Here is a 20,097-nt window from a genome sequence, read left to right as displayed (position 1 = left end):
CTGCACAACCAAATGTTCTAAGATGGGAAATATTTGGCTCTTGATAAAAAGCAAGTTGTAGGGGGGAATATTTATGACTTGCACTTGGTCTGATGCGAATCAATGCAGCAGCATGTAAAATTGCATGACCCCATATAGATACAGGGAGTTTTGTTCTCATTATCAATGGTCTAGCGATTAACTGTAAACGTTTAATCAATGACTCGGCTAAACCATTTTGTGTATGCACATGAGCAACAGAATGTTCAACAACAATTCCTATAGACATGCAATAGTCATTAAATGCTTGAGATGTAAATTCACCAGCATTATCAAGTCTCACCCTTTTAATGGTGTAATCAGAAAAATGAGCTCTCAATTTAATAATTTGGGCAAGAAATTTTGCAAATGCCACATTACGGCTTGATAACAGACAAACATGAGACCATCTGCTAGATGCGTCTATTAGAACCATGAAATATCTAAATGGTCCACATGGTGGATGAATTGGTCCACATATATCACCTTGAATTCTTTCAAGAAACATTGGTGATTCTTTCTCAACCTTAAGTGGTGAGGGTCTAGTTATCAATTTTTCAAGAGAGCAAGATGTACATGGAACCATTGTATCATGATGGATTTTTCTATCCTTTAGTGGATGTCCATGAGTACATTTAATAATCCTTTTCATCATTGTTGATCCTGGATGGCCTAATCTGTTATGCCATAAACTGAATACACCAGGATCAATATATTTTTCGTTAACTACCATATGTATTTCTGGTACATTTATATGTGTATAATGTAATTCAGAACTAAGTCTTGGCAGTTTTTCAACCACATGACTCTTGTCAGTGATACTTAAATATTTCTCATTTTCTGTTGTCACTGATTGATAAATACCCGTTAAGGTATATGTCGGAGAAACTCAATAAATTTCTGCTTGACTTGGTAGAAAATAAGGCATCATTTATTAAAAATTTTGTACCATTTGGTAGTATGAAATTTGCCTTTCCTATCCCTTTTATCAAGTTAGCAGGTCCTGATATTGTATGTATAGTTCCTTCCGTTGGTTTTAGATCAATAAAATATTTCTCGGATTTAAGTATAGTGTGTGTAGTTCCACTGTCTGCTATACAGAGATCTCCACCACTTGATTGATGTTGTATTCCAGCAAAATTCATATTGAACTTCATATATAAGAAATAAATAGTGAGTACATTAATATTACACAATATTTTACACGCAAATAGATAGTACTGAAACATTTAGCAAACATAATGACAAAGACAGACGATATTAAATCGTTTATTTTTCGAAAGACACACAACTTAAATATTCAAGAAATCTTCATATAAATCAGATGGTTTCTCAGTGACTGTTGGATCGACGTTATCCACAAAGTTTACTTCCGTTTCTTTATCTTTCAGAGAATCCTGATACATCTTAACAAGATGTTTAGATGTTCGGCAAGTATTAGCCCAGTGGCCCATTCTACCACATCTGTAGCAAGATTCTTCAGAATTTTTAAAAGAATTTTCTTCAACATCTTGTTTAGTGGGCTTGTTTTGTGGTTGATATTTATATTTTCGTGGATTATTATTTCTTTGACCACCACGGCCACGACCACGACCACGTCCTCGCCCATTACCATTACCATAAGGATGGTTTCTACCATAGTTATGGCTTTTGGCATGATGATGGTGATGGTTATTATAACCACGACCTTGCCCGCGTCCTTGTCCCTGTTTATAATTATTTGCAGTATTTGCTTCAGGGATTGCAAGTGTACCAGTAGGACGGGATTGCTGATTTTTCATTAATAGCTCATCATTTTGCTCTGCAACTAAGAGATATGAATTAAGTTCAGGATATGTTTTGAACTTTAGCATTCTCAAATTTCTTTGCACTGTGATGTTTGCAGCATTCATTGTGGAGAAAGTTTTCTCCATCATGTCTGCATCACTTATTTCATGTCCACAGAATTTAAGTTGTGAACATGTATTATACAGAGCTGAGCTATATTCATTTACTTTCTTAAAGTCTTGGAACCTTAATGTTCTCCATTGTTCCATAGCAGCTGGAAGTAAAATTTCTCTTTGATTATTGAATCTGCTTTTGAGACCTTCCCATAAAACATGGGGATCTTCTACAGTCACATAATTATTTTGTAAGCATTCATCAATATGTTGATGAATAAAGCAACATGCCGTTGCTTGTTCTTTTTCAGAACAAGTGTTGTTTTCATTTATGGCTTCAAGAATGCCCATTGATTTAAGATGCATTTTTACTTTTATAACCCATGGCATGTAGTTGTTTCCGGTTGATTCTAAAGGAGTAAATTTAAGCTTTTCCAGATTCGACATTTTCTATTAAAACAAACAACATGATAAATTATAGTCACTTTATATTCATAAGTATATAAACATTAAACATAAATTTAATATAACATAAATGATAAGTAGGTAACAGTGTCGACCATATGTAAGCAATCATTAATAAATGTTATATAACATAAATATAAATATTAGTAAACATAAATGATAATTAGGCGACATTGTCGGCCATATAAATGTTAGATAATAGAAATATAAATGTTAGTAATATAAATGATAATTAGACGACAGTGTCGACCATATATTATTCAGGTGGTATAACCGACCATATATCATTTAGGTGGCAGAGCCAACCATAATTAGTATTAAGATTATCGTGCTGATAACGTGTTATAATTCAGTAGGCTTATAACTACCTTTAGTGGTTTGATTCTTGATGTTATAATTCAGTAGGCTTATAACTACCTTTAGTGATTTGATTCTTGATTAAGAATACTAATAATGAAGTGTAAGAACAAAGATGATAATGGAGAGAAAGAAAGAAACACTTTGTAAGTGTGAGAAATGGTGCAAGTTTAATGCTTGCATTCATGGCTATTTATAGCAAAAATATCACAAGTTTAGGTAATACAATAATATTATTTTTGTGTATCAATAATTGACTATCCATTTATATATATATATTTATATATTATAAAAACTAGAACAAAAAATAGAAATATTAGGCGTCAATATTAACGGAAGTCCTCCTAGATCTGACAACCTTGGATGATTAAAGGGAATAGTGGAGGTGCCAAATTGTACGATGGGAGATAGTATATTATAATTACCGTTACATACCTGAGTAAAATAATGTCAACCATCATTAAAGAAAATTAAGAATTAGACGTAAGAAGAGAGAAGAACCTGGGATTAATATTTTAGGGGGAAAAACCGGTGTGGGTCGGTTCATGCGAGTCGGAGTATGCGGGGTCGGGTCGGATTATGTGGGGCGGATTCTGATAAGCGGTTTCAACAGTGATTGCTTCCCCTTTGGGCTGATGGCGTTTGAGGAGAAATCACGGCAAATAGAATATTGAGTAATGGCTTAGCAACGACTCCTTGAATTATAACTACAAAATACTACGTCAAACAATTATTTGTACTAATTTATACGATAACAAATTGTTAAGTTAGTGACCAACTTGAGTATTTGGAAAGTTGGGTGTCCGAATTGTAATTATGTAAAACAATGTTACCATAGAAAACCCGGTTCACAATCCGACTTCAAAAAGTCAGACATCATTTCTCAACTTCTTCTTCTCCTCCTCTTCTCTCTCTGGATCATATATCTGACCTAATTCTCCTGAAATCATAACAAATTTGTCACTGTATAACATAGGTATATAGAGAGATAGCAGGAGAGAGAGAGAGTGATGTCAGACGCCGTGATCAATGGACTTGCCGGCGCCGGTGGTGGAATCATCGCTCAACTCATCACTTACCCTCTTCAAACCGTATAATAAATTTCGTTTCCATTTAGTTTCAATTTTTTTTGTTCAATTGATATGTCTAATAATAAATGTTAATCCAATCACAGGTAAACACGCGTCAACAAACCGATAGAGATCCGAAACAAGAGAAGAAAAAAGCGGGAACTGTTGAACAGATGTATCAGGTAAATAATCCTTTGAATTTAATTATCTCATTCTTTTCTTATATTTATTGAATTGATTGATTGATTATTGAATTGAATAATTATCTATTTTGTTGATTAATTTTAAATTATAGGTAGTTCAGCAAGAAGGATGGGGTCGACTATACGGTGGCTTGACACCCTCACTGGTTGGGACAGCCTGTTCGCAGGTCAGTTTATTTTTAGGGTTTTCGGTTACTGAACGATAATTACTTGGTAAATTGGTAATTGCGTTTTCAACAGCCAAAAATAAGTGTGTCTGGATGGATGTCATGTGGGTCCCATTGTAGGGGAAAGCGTGCCATCTTAATGTATAAATTTGATCTTGCATTTTATATAGTAGAAGAGTAGATAGATACGGAGTAATTTTTAATTTATATGCTCCGTATTTATTATCTTCTCTTTTCTTTCTTTTGTCATTATATGTGGACATGTTTTTTGAAGAATTCATAAACATTACACATTACTACTTATAATAAACAACATATATAGATTGTGATGTCTGTAAGACAAATACATTGATATGTAGCAAGTGATTAGTCGTGTTTAATTGTTGATTTCCTTGTATCATATTATCAAAACTACCACTACACTATAGCGACGTGCTAGACGTTATGTTTCTCTTTTCATTCAGGAAGAACCATACATTATATGGCGTTTCAATTTCTTAATGAGTTCCTCCCACCGAGTGATGGGATCAATATTGTTCTAACAGTGTATTAGGAACCGTAATTAAAATACTTTGGCATGGTATTGCACTATTGCCTAACACTAGAAACCGTACTAGAGTATTAGAAAATTAAGTGGCATTAGTGTAATTTTCTTGATAAATCTTGGGTCTATGTATAATTTAATCACTTAGCCCCCCCAAAGTTTTATCGGTCCACTGTCGCCCCCAACAAACGTGTTCAAGTTCCATTATTTCGTCATTTGAAGTTCTGTAAGTTTTATACACATGTTATTTTACATTATACCTGTAATTCTACATCGAATGCCTGTAAAAATAATTATTGTTTGCATACATAGTTGCTGTAATGTTGTCCTTCTTACTTAAAATGTATTTCATTTGTGGGTAGACTGTGTGAGTTTCGAACTCATTGTCAAACTTGATATAAGAATCAAGACAAATTTAATAAGCAAAACGTCTGATTTTTGTCATCCTATTTTTATGCTACAGGGTGTTTATTACTATTTCTATCAAATATTTAGGAGCAAGGCCGAAGCTACTGCACTTAGACGTAAGAAGGAAGGGGCAGGAGATGGATCAGTTGGTATGCTTTCATCACTCATGGTGGCTGCTATGTCTGGGTACATAGTTTGTTCGTACTTTTACAATATCATCGTATTAAGTACTAAAATTTATCATATTAAGGTGAAGCTTGACCAATCCTATGATTTATATTTTTAAGTAAATGTCTTTAACTTCCCTTCTAGGTGTGTGAATGTGCTGCTGACAAATCCTATATGGGTAGTAGTTACCCGTATGCAGGTGAGGATTCGTATGTTTACTTGTCACTCTGATAACTAAACTGTGGGATTTTATGATTTATATAGAGCAGTACTTGGTGGGCTTCTCTACTCGATTTGCTAACCTTTGTTACCCAACGCTGTATACTTCAATGGCTCCATTATATCTCATTTTTTTGTGCATTAAAAATGCTAGTAAGTGACTATAGACAATTTTCCACTTTTCCCCGGAGTATATCAAGTGTGATTAGTGGAAGCAACTTGTTTTCGATCTTATAAATACCGAGAAATTTTTTTTCCCTCTAAGAATATTTTATGGTGTAAGCTATTGTAAAATGGTTATTAATTTTTTTTATTATTATTATCATTTGGTATATTAATTTAAAACCATCCTAAGGTAGCCTAGTGGTTGGCCCCTGACATCCTTGCAAGAGGTTTCAGGTTCGAATCTTGGGGTGGCCAGGGAAGGGTTGGAAACAGCCAGGGAGTATATTCCTGATGAGTTACCTATAGTAGAGTATGAGGTCGGATTACTCTCCCTTCCCGGGTAACCCGAACAGGGAAAACCTTACAACTTTATTTATTTTATTTGGTATATTAATTTAGTTGTTAAAAGGGGGATCTAGCTGAAAAAAACTCATATTTGTGGAAAATGTGGGTAAAAAGAGTAAAACCGACCCTTTAGCGGCCCCACACCGACTGGTCCCACGGCCAACATGTGAGAGGAAAATCACGTAACTCATGCTTAAAGGGACATAGGGCAGGGATTGAACTCATGACCTCCACTTTACGCTGCATGTCCCCAACCACTAAGCTACTATCGCGGGGACGGAAAACGTCGGTAAGAGAAGAAGGGTCAAAGCTTTAATTTCACATCCTTATTGTACTCTTTTTTGGCTAGTGGAAAAGAAAGATGTATTTTTTATCATCTTAATAAGCTTTAAGCTTTTTGTGTGAGTTTAAGCAACATGAGTTTTACTTGTGTATATACAGGATTGATATTTTTCCAATTTTCAAACTATGTGCCAACACCCTAGCTTCTAATGCTACTTTTTTGCAGACCCACACAAAGAAATCTCCGTCTGACCAGGTTAAACCTACTGGTCCAGAACATGCAATTGTTGGTGGAATAGAACCACCTCCCTTTGCAACTAGCCATGCGGTATGTGTTAGCAACATCATCTCTTTTCTTATATACGACATCATAATCTGTTGCTAGGCATTAAAGTTTTAGAATTGTATCTTTATCGATGAAGCTAAGTTTAAGAATATATTAAATACAAGCCTTCTTTAAGTTCAACTGATTGGTTTTGCACATGGGTCCTCCAGAAAACACTATTGTTATGTTCTGTATCACTAGTTTACTTAAGAAAAAACAGTGAACTAGTTATCTAACTTCAAATTTATAAGCTACAATGATTAACTGGCTGTACTTGACTTACAGTTGTTTTGATGGATTACTCTATCCTTGAGTTTCTAAGTCATGTAGACCGTATTCTGCAGATTCAAGAAGTGTTTGGTGAAGCTGGAATTTGGGGATTTTGGAAAGGCGTGTTTCCAACATTGGTTATGGTACATGTCAATTAGTTTTAGTTCATGCTTGTAGCCTTGTAGGATTGTTGCCTCTTATCCACTTTGTTTCTGCCAGGTCAGCAATCCTTCCATACAGTTTATGCTGTATGAGACTCTACTAAAGAAATTGAAGCAGCGTCGTGCTGCCAGCAACACTAACAAAGGTGTAACTGCTTTAGAGGCAAGTATCAAAATCACCACAGAATTATTATATAACAATATAAATAATTATTGGACTTTTGCCGCTTAATAAAAGTATATACTAGTTTAGGAAATATCTCATCTCTCCACATAATTTATCAGATATTTTTGCTTGGGGCATTAGCAAAACTTGGTGCTACCGTGGTAACTTACCCTTTACTAGTTGTAAAGGTAAGTGCATCGACGTTTTATAAGAACTTTTTATTTGAGCTTGTTAATAAAATAGTCCAGCAAGATTAAAATTACATCTTTTTGTCTCAATTTGCAGTCGAGACTTCAAGCGAAGCAAGCAATTGGGGTGGACAAAAAACATCAGTATAAAGGTACATGCATATGTTGTATGAAATATTATCATATAACATGATCATCTTCATATTAAACCAGAGAAAAGCTGCTTACCTTCAACAACATGAGATGTTGATCATCTTCACTGAAACATCTTTTGCATTAGGCACACTGGATGCAATTTTAAAGATGATACATTATGAAGGGCTTCATGGCTTTTACAAAGGAATGAGTACAAAGATAGTACAAAGCGTTCTTGCTGCAGCTGTTTTATTCATGGTCAAGGAAGAACTTGTGAATGGAGTTCGGTGGCTGCTATTGAAGGATGCAGCAGCTAATGTTGTTAGATCGAAATCTTCATAGATGTAGTAACACACAAGTATCAAAATAATAGTCGAATATTTCTTTATAAAAATGGGCTCAGAAGCCAAAATCATGCCCTTTCATAACGATCATTTGTTATATTTGAATATGTGGTCTACCGTCTGGTGGATAACTTGCAGGAAATTGTAAGGTGTTGGTGTAATATGTATAGACTGACTGACTGACATTATTGTTTATTGTGAGGTCAATCGTGTGGTAGCCCCATGTTTCTTATCCTTTGCTAATCTGTTCACTATGCTTTGCTCATTTGAAAACGAGTAATTGAAATATTATTATAAAAACATAGCGTGTTCTTCATTTGTGATTACGCTTGAATCAGTGTTATGGAGTGGAATAAAACTCACAATGAATGCTGATTCGCGAACATGGATAGAGTAATTTTCATGACTTGTAAGTTGTAAAATACGTCACAACCTCCAAAATTTAGATAGTTACCTATTTAGCTCTCTCTAATGCCCATCTACCTCTTTGCTAGTGGGCGGTTTATTTGTTGTATAATAATATAAACTAGTGAAATGATCCGTGGAATCACGATTTTGTTTAAATAAAATAATTTAATGATATATTTTAGGTATTAAGTGTACGTAAATGCTAAAGTCATTTAGTTTAATGACCCGTGAAACTACAGATTCCGACTAAAAAACTTGTCGTTGTTTTTACAAGCATATTGATATACTTACTTGGTCAGAATAAATAAATGAACTACATTTATTCTCCCACCACTTTCTTCCAATTTTCATCACAATTATTATTTTTCTTGTCATAAAAGCTACATTACAACATTTTATTGAGACATATATTTCGCATACATATGTAATGTAATTAATCTCGTAAAGAGAACTTGTATTTAATTTATATTTATATAATAATAATAATATAATAATAATAAAGTTTGCTTCAAAATTAAGTATTTATATTTTTAATAATTATTATTAGTATGCCTCTTTATTTAAAAAAAAAATTAAAATACAATTATTATATGAAGATTGTACAATATGCTTCAAAGTTTTTACATATGTTCATGTGTTTTTTTTTTGTTTAAGATTGTACAATTTGTTTTAAAGTTTGTACTTATATCATGAGTGTGTTTTATCATAAGGTTGTACATAATGTTTCATATATTGTACATATGATTATGGGAGTGTTTTACTATAAGTTTGTACATAATGCTTAAAATATTATACATATGATCATGGAGGTATTTTATTATAAGGTTGTACATAATGCTTTATATATTATACAACTAACATGTTAATATTTTTATTAAAAATAATTAATTATTTTAATGAGCATCATGAGGGGCTTAATTTTTTTTTAATTTTTGTAAGCTTGAATAATCATTATTTATGATATTAACATTTTTGAGATTTATATGATATTATAGATTATTATAGATATATTATATATAAATCTTTGATGTTAACAAAAATAGTGACTTACCATATGGACCCACTCTCACACTATTTTTCTTGCAAAAAATATTTCTTTAGACCACTCTTAACCATGACGGTCCATCATAGAATCACTGACTGCCACATCAGCGTCACATCAGCACCTTCTTCCCATCACTAACCAACCACTAAATGCTAACAACCATGACGTACCCATTACACACTTCCTCACACTCACTAAATTAATTAATTATTTACGGGTACAAGTTTAAAAGCATTATGTACAAGAAAAAATTGTTTTGCTTCCGTGATCGAATTTGCTGTGCAATAACATTTTGGAGTACGAGTCTTCAAGGACCCTTCAAGGACTAATTGCTAGTATTGGAGTCCTTAAGGGCGGAGGTCATTCACGGGCCAAGGACGGAACCGATACTAGTGCTCTTACAGGTCCTTAGAGTTAGACCATGAGTTTTTTTTTTTTTTTTTTTAAACGGCGATATCGACATCAAATGCTCTTATGTCACACACACACGCGCGTTAGGAGAAAACTCAAATCGCGACGATGTTGACAATACAATCGGAGATTGGGAATCAACTAAAGCTATCAATCTGTGTACCATCTAAGGTTGAAAAAGAAAAAAAAAGCTGTCAATCTATGGCCATTTTCAACTAAAACTATTGTGCACAGAACTATTGTGTACCGTCAATCTGTCATCGTGCTAACTTAATACCACATATATAAAATCTGGACGAAAAAACTAAAGCTAAGCTTGAGGGACATGGACCAAACGTCACTTCTAACACCAACATAAACTGATCCATGACACAACTCTTCCATTTCACCAATTTATAGGGATAAATTCAATCCGTCAAGAAAGAGATAAACTAATGTTAACGAAACATGAATTGTTTGAGTTTAATAATGGTAAAGTTGTTTTTTTCTAGAGTGCACCAATGAAGAATATTTATTTAGAAATTGTTCTTTAGTGTTGAAAGGTGAAAACGACTTTTTATTATATGTGTTTCATGACGTCCCCTTTTTTATTAAAACACAATAACTTGACATAGTTGACAAGGACCGGTTCATTTCCCTTTTATAAAATCCCAAAAGGATTGTTCACTCTACAAAAGTAAATTCTACATGTTTACCATCATAACATTTAGAGATGAGATCGGATCGAATTTGAGTCAGGTTTAGGTAATCCCTTACCCAAACTCGATTAAAAAAACCTGTCTCAAACTTGGATCTGGACATGTCGAACATATCGGGTCCCCATTTAGTTACTAACTAGTGGGTAAACGGGTTTTTCTACCGGGTATCCGGATCCCCATTTACTTACAAACTATAAGGTAAACAGATTTTTACACGGATATTCGAGTCTTTTTTCGAGTCAGGCAGGGTAATCGGGTATATACGGGCCGAGTAATCGGGTTTACGGGCCAAACTTATCGAGTCGGGTATTTGGACTCGGGTCTTTTTTCGGGTATACGGGCCGGGTAATTGAGTTTTTTTTTTGTCTCAATATATCCCTAGATCCGGACCCGCGAAATAATTAAAAACCATCCTCATACCCGATCCTAGACCCATTTACCCGTCTCGAACTAGGCTAAAAAATATCGAGTTTCAGATTTTCCCATTAGGTGCGGATTTTTTTTTCCATCCCTAATTACCATTATCTACAAAATGTACATCTTTAAAGATTTTCTAACGACACCACAAGACGTTAACGTACATAAATCTCTTGTACAATTTAATAATTATCACTTTAAAGTCAATATGTAATTGCTATTTACAATACTTTTATACACGTTAACGACAACCTTTAAAGTTATCGTTAGAATTATTCATTTTTAAAATAAGGTTAAAAGGAAATTGATCATCTAAAAGCAAATATTTGCAGTTCTTTTAAAACTGTGTATTATTTTAATTGTGACACACAAACTATGGTGTGATAAAAGGTGAAAATAAAATGTCAAAATTTAGTTAGGTGTCAAATTTTAGTTTTGCTTGTTGCACATGTGACTCACGTCTCGAACAAACGTTAGGGACACCAAATCCCGCCACCTCAAAAAAAAAAAAAAAAAAAAAAAAAAAAAAACGAAAAAAACAAAACAAAAACTTTTCTAATGACAAATTTAAAAATGCTTTGATTAATTTTATATTTAAAATAGTCAATCACTCTCTAAAATTAACTTTTCATAATCAATTTAATATACAATAAGTTTATGCATGATTTTGTTTTTAATGACAACTCTAAAGGTTGCTATTAGAATTTTCATAAAAACAAACCTGATACCCATGATCAAAGAGTTATCGTAGTGTTAGTTACTTGTCTTCTCACATGGTAGGTCAAAGGTTCGACTATCTCTCGCTGCAAAATTCTTCTTGTTGTTAATCACTCATTTCATGAGTCTCGGAGGTCGCGGACGTCTTGCGCTCGGGCCTCACCCGAGGAGGTTTTGCCACACACGATGCCCGTATGAATTAGTCGTAATAATTAGTTCAATATTGCATTCGACCCTGTCAATGACTCCTAACCGGCGTTAAATTTTTCTTTTTTGTTGTTTAATGATATTTTAAACTATCACTTGTAAATTTAACCAGTGACATTATAAGTACGGAGTAGTACTTACCAAAATTTAAATAGGATAGCAAACAACAACAACAAAACTCAACACCACATGAGTGGAGAATAAAAGCAAGTCATTTTTCACTCAGAGTGAAACACTCTCAAAAATAGAGAAAGTCATCCCTCTCTTTATTTGACGAATAAAGAGATTGCTTTCGAGTGGACCTTCGGTCAATAAGTAGAAATTTTTTAAAAAAAATAGTATCTTAATTTTTTAAAAATTCTGTTTAAATTCAATTTAGGCTCCAGATACCACCGCGAGATAAATATAATAAACTGATTCAAATTATTATTAATGATTCTCCATTAGAAAACCAAATAGTCGGCTATCTGACGTGTCACATCTAACGCCCACACTCACACCGCAACATGGACCCGCTTTTGCTGATCTGGTTAACCGTCAGCATGGTCCCACACGGACTCCATCTCTCCTTTTAATTCCAACTCAAAATTTTCTTTCAAGTCCGTATCTTAATATTGCAAATTTACATTTTACATCCCTCTTCTATAAATATCTTTCCATCCACCCTTATCTCTCCCGTTTTGCTTATCTACCAGTTATTTTACATACAAAAAAAGATAAATACATTTATATACCCAATCACATCCTCCATTTAGATCTATTAAATTCTAGGGTTTCTAATCACTGATTCCTTTAATTCGTTACCAAATCGTTGATTAAATTGTAATAATCGATTCCATATAATTAAAATCAATTTCAATATGAACAATCATCAGAAACAACAATCGATCGATGATAGAGACAGCGATGATCAACAAATATCATCTGATGATTCATCTTCTTCGGTTACGATTTCCGGAGATTCATCGATACCGCTTAACGGTAACGGACACGGACTTGCGGCTCGTTTGACGAATTTGTTTGTTGGTGATGGAGATAACGATGACGATTTGTTGATTCAACGGAGTGCTCAAGGAACGGTTATGCAGTGGTTACAAGCGCTTGATATGCAGGTTATGGGAGCTTGTCGTGCTGATGAGAGGTTGAAACCCTTGCTTAAACTTAATGTGTCTAGTGGTGTGGCTGAGGATCGATTACTTTCGCATCTCAGTCAGGTATCCATATATATATTTGTTAATTGCAATTGTAATTATAATTATAATCAGTGATGTGTGTATGTAATTATAATCAGTGATGTATCCATATATATATTTCTGTGTAGTAGGTAATATATTATTTGAATACATTGAAAATAGATAAATGATGATAATCTATAACGATACAATATATGCTGACGTGTACTCCCTAATTTGTGTTGCTTACAGCACTTTGAGCCATCAGAAGTTGGTTTGCTTGCAAGGTGCTTGTGTGTTCCGCTTGTGTCAGTTCGTGTTGGGAAGATTGACAAGCAAGGGACTCTTCTAATCCCTAACCACGCAAGGTAGTTGCCAGTTAGATTACTATGGAACTCCACCTAGACGTTTTATAACTTAAACATCATATCACACAATAAATTATGATTGATTCATAAATTCAATTCTACTTGACATGCTATAAATTTGCTGATTTATCTTAGGGTATAACCTTTAAGCACGTGGTGTCATTTGATAATTATTACTTACAATAATCTAGCTATGGGTTAGTCTCAGCAGCTTTGCATTCCCCTTCCCAGATTACTTTATAGTTCTAAGGTTACTATCTGTACTTCTTTGGGGGTGTTTGGACAATTGATGCTTGTCAGTAGTGAAGAGTTTGCAAGTGTTTATCCAGAAGTTTTTTAGAATTTGGTTAGTTACATTGTTGTTGGTCCACTTAGTGTGGCTTAAGTACCTCGGTAAGACATTTAGTGGATTCTGATTTTTAGTTTGTGCAATTTTTGAAGTCTGGACTGTGACGCATGCCATACGTCAAGCAAAAAGTTATAGATGTATAATGTTCTGTAGTCCTCGCTTGTCCTCTAAATCTGATAAATATTTTCACAAAAAATGTGAATGCAAGGTAGTGATATCCATTCCAATAGATTACAGCAACAATATTACAACTATTGTTTAGTTGTGGCTATTTACACTTACTATTAGAACTTTATGCCCAAATCTTTTTATATGTTATTGTTTGCACACCCAGTATTGCTTCTCTGTGGTAACTACTTGTATCTTATTTGTGTGATCTCACGGATGATATTGCGCATTGAATACCGTTATCTTACCATATATTTATCCTTTCAAGGTTCCAGATTCTCTCTGGGAACTGTATATTTTATGTATTGAATGTGAGTAGAAAATTTTCATCACTTGGCGTGAAGCTAATGTGTTTAAATTGACCTACAATTCACCTTTCTGAGAAATATCTATTCACATATAATAATTGTTAATTGCTTGTTACATATTATTGCTTTTAGTGAGTGGAAGTTATAGGCTCCTGCATATCAACATATTAATAGTGACATGTTCATCCTTCCAAATAAATATATTTTTTCATTGTAGGTTACTGGGCGTGTTCTAGTATGATCTCTGAATTAAGAAGAAGTAAAGGTAGAGTAATGCTCTTATATTATATGATCATACAATAGTTATGCTATGTCTGTGTTGTGATGCATTATGTTATGTTATCTATATTTTCACGTGGATCCTTTTGCATTCTTATATGTTATTATGACTTCATATCTATTTATGTTCCATTATTTTCTATTAGTGCACAAAGACATGTCTTCAATTTCAGGAAGTTTCTTATCAAGCTGCATGTTTTTGACTAATAAATGTAAAAAGTTTTTTTTATCACCACTCTTATTTATTATTTATCTGGAGATATGACATGAATTCATTTTTAACGAATATGTTTAATGTTTATTATGTATGAAATTTGATTTGGATAACCAGTGGTGTAGTTGTCTGAAATAATGGCTTTAACTATGTGTGAATAGATATAGTGCTTTAGACATATGGAGTATCTAAGATGATAAACAAAACCACTGGTTGATTTTGTTAAGTATATTATGTCACTCTAAATATTACGTAATATTTTGTATATAACTGTCTTTGTCTACCAATCAAACATGAATGCTACTCATTATTTTTAGTTTTTCGTTTTTTTCATCTAGCAAGAATGAGCGAGTTAGTAGCGTGTTGTTATGTACCGTTTTTAGTCATTGAAATAATGGAAGTTAATGCGCAGTTGGTTAGACTGTCTCTAGACTATCTAAGAGTCTAAGAGACAGCGTGTCTATTGAGGAGGAATTCAATATTAGTAACAACTGTTGCATATCCAATTTTTTCTTAAGAAATAATATAGTTGAAGTACTTAAAAAAGATGGAATTAACTATATCATAGAAGTCTGTATATATACTAAATCACCAACCGACAATTTATGGGAAAAAAACCCTTAAAAGTTTATACTCTTTTACATGCAAAGATGAAATGGGCGTAGCTATTATTTCTGAATTGATGGTGACTGTATGTTTGTTTTTTTGTTATATATTCCAGTACATTGATATTGTCATTTGTTGGATTGGAACAGGGGAAACTTAACCCTCTCACTCTTGCCAACTTCTGATTTGCGTATATCGTTTATTGGAGATGACGGTCATGCAGAGCGTCTTTCAACCTTGAAAAATATCTCTGAATGCTTGTCGGTTGTGATTGAGGGAATATCTGCAGATAATTCTGGTCGTTCTTTTATGATTAGGATTCCTAGTTCTGAACCTTTTTATTTTTGGTGCTCAGAAAAGTCCAGACTTCTTGGTAATGAGTTACTTGATAAGGTAGGTATCTTATTTAGTACATTATATTTTCATGTTTTTGCTCCTACTACAAACACATCACAAATCCTTACTGATGATGTATTTCATACCCCTGATTTTAGATGAAGAATTTACTTGTGAAGAAGCCTTCCCTTGCTGACTTAACTGGAATTACTGATTCCCGTCTTGAACGTTTTGTTGCTCATCTTCGAGCATATTTTGTTGGGTCGAGTACTCAAGTTAATTCGTCAACCTCTTTAGTTGTTGACGAAGCTGGTAAAGGTTCACACTCGGCATCTGTTGCATCAAAGTCTTCACGTGGTCGAAGCTGTAGTATTCAAGGTAGCCTGAGCCCAAGGCCAAGTTCTTTCAAGGAGGGCCCACCCAGAAACTTGGTTTCCTTGAAAAATGTTGTCAGGGAAAAAATCAAGCGAAAAGGGGAAGCAAGCACCTTTTCATGTATTCAAAATCTCCAAAGCCTTTCTATTTCTTGTCCAAGTTCATCTACCAATACATCTACTTCAAATCAATCATTGAAGGCCAAGATTCCCGAATCAAGTTTGGATACCCATACGTTCCCATTGGTAATTGGATTAGAAGTTGGCTTAGCTGAAAAAACAATGGACGTGCCATCTACAACGCCTCCGATTCCTTCGTTTTCTCCCTATTATTGTTGGTGTCCGCCTGTTGCGTCCACTCTCCAATATACGGTGGCTCCTACACAGATGATGCCCTTGTCGATGGCCGAGTCATTTACCTTGCCCCCTCTTTCTTCACTTCTTGCCAGCTCAGCACCCGGACCATCATCTGGCCTTTTAACACCAAAGCCATCTCTAAATCTTGACGAGATCCCACCATTTTTACCCATATCCATGCCATCCTCACAACAGATTCCAATTTTCACTCCTTTAATGACTGACCCTATAATGCACATCCCTGTGATAGACATCTGTTCCTCAGGGCAAGCCTACTTGGTGAGTGCTGGGCCTGGTATGAATGTCACTATTCCTCCACTTCACCAAACACTTGTGAGCCCGTTGATCCAAGAAACTGATTCCGTAGCAGAGAAGAGTGCAAGGGATACATTACGGTTGCTTATTAGTGGATCCAGTCAGCTGCCCTCTGTTCTCGCCAATGTTGATGGTAACCAAAACGTACTTGCAGCTGGAAGCAGGGGTCTGTACGGGGGAGCCACTGACGTGAACCGTGCCATTGCAAATAGCATTGCTGCTATGGGGTTGGTTTCACTGAGTGAGAGGTCTGGCGGTGTTATGCGGAGGTGTATTGACCAAGGTGACCTGGTTGATCTACTAGGTGAGACGGTCGACTCGGGTGGAACTTATTCGAACAATGAAGACACAAGCTTCTCAGATTCGGGGGTTGGAAATAACCATAACCAGTAATATGAATGCACGGGAGGCTTTGTTGTCACTTCTGTTTTTGTTGTTCTAAGATAAAAGAAAAAAACAAAAAAAAAATGAAAATGTAGATATATGTTTTTTGTTAGTTTTTTTTTTGGGGGTGCAAGTCATCTGTAAGTCTGTAACTAGACTGGAAAGCATAAAAGAAGGTCTTCCACTACCTCTTCAGCTGCTGTTTATAATCACAAAGTTGATTGGTTATTTCTAGTTATGGAGTGCTTTTTTGCATGTGTTTTGACATTATTCCCAATCGTGACTTACTTACTTCCCAGGATTAAATGCCATATCAACACTTTCTTACCGGCACTAACTAATGGCTAACTCTCAATTATGATATACTTTCTCATAAAAATTGGAATCCACTATATTAATTAATTATTTTATGGTACAAATATACAACTAAATGTACAAGCTTCTTTTACAACCTTCCCGTGCTCAGAAATGTATTAAAATACACAATGGAGTGCTAAAGCTCCTGGACTAAGTGAGGGCTACTCACTCCCATCCAAGCCCTCCGTGGTGATCTTGTGGACGATGAGGACGCGTTCAGCGTTGGGAAAGATCTTATTGCTTCAATTGTGCACCACCTTGATTGTAAATTTGTTGCAAAAATTCCCCACAACATTATAACCTGATCATTATTTGTCTTCCTGGCATGAAGTTGTTCATAATATTGCAACCAAAAAATAATTAATAACCTAATACTTGAGTATGATGATGAATGGAACGTAGTAACCATATGTTAACATGATTAAAGATAATAAAAAAGATAACACAACACAAATAATTTCTCCAAGAAATTTAATGGTGGAGAAGGTAGGGAGATAGAACATCATGTACATATACTTGTGTATTACTCCCTTGCAGGACCAATAACTGATTTCCCCTCTTCTGTTATCCCGTTTAATTCCATTGCTCAATGAACACATACATATTATTTACTATGGCAACCCATTTTCCTTGCAAATTAACCCACAGGATGTGAAGATGGTTCAACTTTGTATTTTTTTTCTTGTTGGTTGTATCGTTAATGTTTATAATGGTTTGTGTCGGGTTGTTGCTAGTTATGCAATGATGAGCATTTAATTTTGTTATCTAGATAGATGTACGGTTGATGAGTATTGTTACATAGCCTCTCTATACACAAAACAAGTTTATGTAACCTCTACCAAAGGGCGCTTAGTGGTATCGAGGTGCCCTTCTAACCATGAGATTATAAGTTCAAGGGTGAATGAATTATATGAATATATGTGTGAAAAAGTTGGTGTTGAGGGTTGGAATTGCCTTTCTATAATAACTTACACAACAAACCTTGAAAAACTTACTGTTTTTGTAGGATCAAATTCCCTAGTAGGACCATTTATATATTCGTGTTTTGGGTGCTTGGCCATGTTCTAAAAGAAACTGTTGGCTGCTGTTCACTTCGTCATTTTGCCTAAAGGTTCTATTCTTAGTTCAAGCAATCTACCTCAGATTCCTAATTTTGCTGAATAGCACCATTTATCCATACAAAGAACAGAAACAAGCTTACTAAGCCAAACATAAAACAACAAATCAGAAAACTAAAATGATGATTCCTTAAATAATTGTAAGCATGTGCTACCAGGGTTATATGACTTCCGCTGTTCCACTAAGACATACTATATTTATATATAATGATGATGATGTGGATTTATATATACTGATAAAAGTGTGGTACCACTGAACACCATCTAGCGTTGTCCGTTGAAAAATCTGACCGTTTATATGCATCTCCTAGGTGTGTTAAAATACAATGCAAATTTAGAATAATATGGAATTAGTAAATGTATATGGGTAAAATATCTAGATATTAATATGTATAAGAAAATATCTAGATATTAGAATATGAGAGAAAAATCTAGAAATTGAAATGTAAAAGAAAAATCTAGATATTTGTAGGTTGTAGAAATATCTAGATATTTATATATCCATGGAAATATCTAAGTTCTAGAATGTTCCATGGAGTAGTATAAATATGGGAGGAGATTTCATTTGTGTTGTGTGAAGTTGTGAGAGTGAAATAAGAAGTGAGTTGTGAAGAAGAGAAGAAGAGTGTGAGTTAGCGAAAGTAGAGAAGAGAAAGCTTGTAAGTAATATTGTAATTGTAATTTAATATAAGTGTTTATGTTAAGTTTCCCGATCAAGCCTTAGTTTGTGTTTAAGTTCTTAGTGCACTTTTGTTGTTCTTATTATATGGTCGGCTCTGCCGCCTAAGTAATATATGGTCGGTTATACCGCCTAAAAATATATGGTCGACACTGTCGCCTAAGTACATTGTGCACTAAGGATTTATAAAATTAAAGGCTAACCAACGTCAAAGTGTTGGTGTAGTGAGTCTAGTATAGTCTAGGTCCTCTATAGTGGGTGTGTTGGGCTCGTCGAAGCTTCCAACAATTGGTATCAGAGCAAGGTCGTTCGGGACCATTTCTAGTGGAGGAAATCGGTAAACGTTGGACGTTTACATCGGCTTGTTTTCACCAAGGCTCTAAGGAAGATTCTGTCGGAGCACAGTTAGGAACTGTGAAAGCTCATCGGTCAGGGACCAAGCTTATTGGACGTTGGACGTCATGATGGCAGATCTTGCAAGTACGAGCAGTGGAATCAAGAGTCTCAATAACCACAACTATGGTTATTGGCGGACTTGCATAGAATCCTACCTACAAGGACAGGATTTATGGAAAATAGTTGCTGGCAGTGACACAACGCCTCCACCGAAAGAAAATGCTGAAGCCTTGAGAAAATGGAACATCAAGGCCGGGAAGGCTTTATTTATATTGAAGACTACAATCAAGGAGGATCTATTGGAGCACATCCGTGACGAGAAAACACCAAAGGCAGCTTGGGAAACTTTTGAAAAATTATTTTCAAAGAAGAATGAAGCACGCCTCCAGCTCTTGGAAAATGAGCTCGCGGGTATCTCACAAGGAAGTCTGTCTATTTCTCAATATTTCACCAAGGTGAAATCAATTTGCCGTGAGATATCTCAACTTGCTCCTGAAGAGAAAGTGAGTGATGCAAGGATGAAGAGAATTATCA

General features: G+C 34.8%; 2 protein-coding genes across 2 annotated transcripts; both read left to right on the top strand.

Moving 5' to 3' along the window:
* The first annotated feature begins 3,591 nt into the window (after positions 1–3,591).
* LOC139899591 (peroxisomal nicotinamide adenine dinucleotide carrier) lies at positions 3,592–8,112 on the top strand. The gene is made up of 11 exons (XM_071882406.1): positions 3,592–3,811; positions 3,895–3,972; positions 4,086–4,160; positions 5,168–5,298; positions 5,425–5,479; positions 6,518–6,619; positions 6,961–7,029; positions 7,106–7,210; positions 7,333–7,401; positions 7,499–7,553; positions 7,682–8,112. The coding sequence occupies exons 1-11, from the start codon at positions 3,731–3,733 to the stop codon at positions 7,876–7,878; spliced, it is 1,017 nt and encodes a 338-aa protein (XP_071738507.1). The 5' UTR covers positions 3,592–3,730; the 3' UTR covers positions 7,879–8,112.
* A 4,368-nt stretch (positions 8,113–12,480) lies between these two features.
* On the top strand, positions 12,481–17,251 carry LOC139899590 (uncharacterized). The gene is made up of 4 exons (XM_071882405.1): positions 12,481–12,997; positions 13,208–13,323; positions 15,397–15,640; positions 15,742–17,251. Exons 1-4 carry the CDS (start codon positions 12,644–12,646, stop codon positions 17,020–17,022), a joined length of 1,995 nt encoding a protein of 664 aa, XP_071738506.1. The 5' UTR covers positions 12,481–12,643; the 3' UTR covers positions 17,023–17,251.
* The last annotated feature ends 2,846 nt before the right edge of the window (positions 17,252–20,097 follow it).

This window comes from Rutidosis leptorrhynchoides, chromosome 3 (assembly GCF_046630445.1).
Source record: "Rutidosis leptorrhynchoides isolate AG116_Rl617_1_P2 chromosome 3, CSIRO_AGI_Rlap_v1, whole genome shotgun sequence".
NCBI lineage: Eukaryota > Viridiplantae > Streptophyta > Magnoliopsida > Asterales > Asteraceae > Rutidosis > Rutidosis leptorrhynchoides.
The sequence above is the reverse complement of the archived record's forward strand: the minus strand, read 5'-3'. Positions and strand labels throughout refer to the sequence as shown.

Excerpts from the sequence above, each read along its gene's own strand:
- LOC139899590 (XM_071882405.1), top strand. The coding sequence starts at position 12,644 with ATGAACAATCATCAGAAACAACAATCGATCGATGATAGAGACAGCGAT. Across the intron at positions 13,324-15,396 it reads CTAATCCCTAACCACGCAAG|GGGAAACTTAACCCTCTCAC; the intron begins GTAGTTGCCAGT and ends GGATTGGAACAG. Across the intron at positions 15,641-15,741 it reads GTAATGAGTTACTTGATAAG|ATGAAGAATTTACTTGTGAA; the intron begins GTAGGTATCTTA and ends CCCTGATTTTAG.
- LOC139899591 (XM_071882406.1), top strand. The coding sequence starts at position 3,731 with ATGTCAGACGCCGTGATCAATGGACTTGCCGGCGCCGGTGGTGGAATC. Across the intron at positions 3,812-3,894 it reads TCACTTACCCTCTTCAAACC|GTAAACACGCGTCAACAAAC; the intron begins GTATAATAAATT and ends ATCCAATCACAG. Across the intron at positions 5,480-6,517 it reads TAGTAGTTACCCGTATGCAG|ACCCACACAAAGAAATCTCC; the intron begins GTGAGGATTCGT and ends ACTTTTTTGCAG.